The sequence below is a fragment of the Penaeus monodon genome, chromosome 15 (genome assembly GCF_015228065.2).
Source record: "Penaeus monodon isolate SGIC_2016 chromosome 15, NSTDA_Pmon_1, whole genome shotgun sequence".
NCBI lineage: Eukaryota > Metazoa > Arthropoda > Malacostraca > Decapoda > Penaeidae > Penaeus > Penaeus monodon.
The window spans coordinates 2,044,941-2,045,196 of record NC_051400.1 but is presented as its reverse complement, the minus strand read 5'-3'; the positions used below and the strand labels follow the sequence as shown (position 1 = coordinate 2,045,196).

Here is a 256-nt window from a genome sequence, read left to right as displayed (position 1 = left end):
GGCTTCTTGGGTTCGGGTCTCTTGAGGTTATCCGGCAGATTCTCGTTCTGAATGCGCCACTTCTTCAGACACTGCGGCTCGTGGATCTTGATGGAGCTGGAGCCGAACTCGCGACCGCAGATGTAGCAGACGATCGTGGGTTTGCTCATGGATAGAGAGGCGTTGAGGTTGGATGAAGTGTCGGGGCGGTTCTGCTGTGGCGAGAAGGATTAAGGGGGATATGAGGTTTGGTATATATCTTTTTTATTATATTTAT

The 256-nt window shown here is 50.4% G+C and overlaps 1 protein-coding gene across 1 annotated transcript in view; it reads right to left on the bottom strand.

Annotated features, from left to right (window-relative positions):
• LOC119581629 overlaps positions 1-256 on the bottom strand; it is a gene marked incomplete in the record, with an annotated part of 75,999 nt that overhangs the window by 2,305 nt on the left and 73,438 nt on the right. The window contains 1 exon segment of the mRNA XM_037929750.1: positions 1-194. Within this exon segment, the coding sequence (XP_037785678.1) occupies positions 1-194 (194 nt within the window).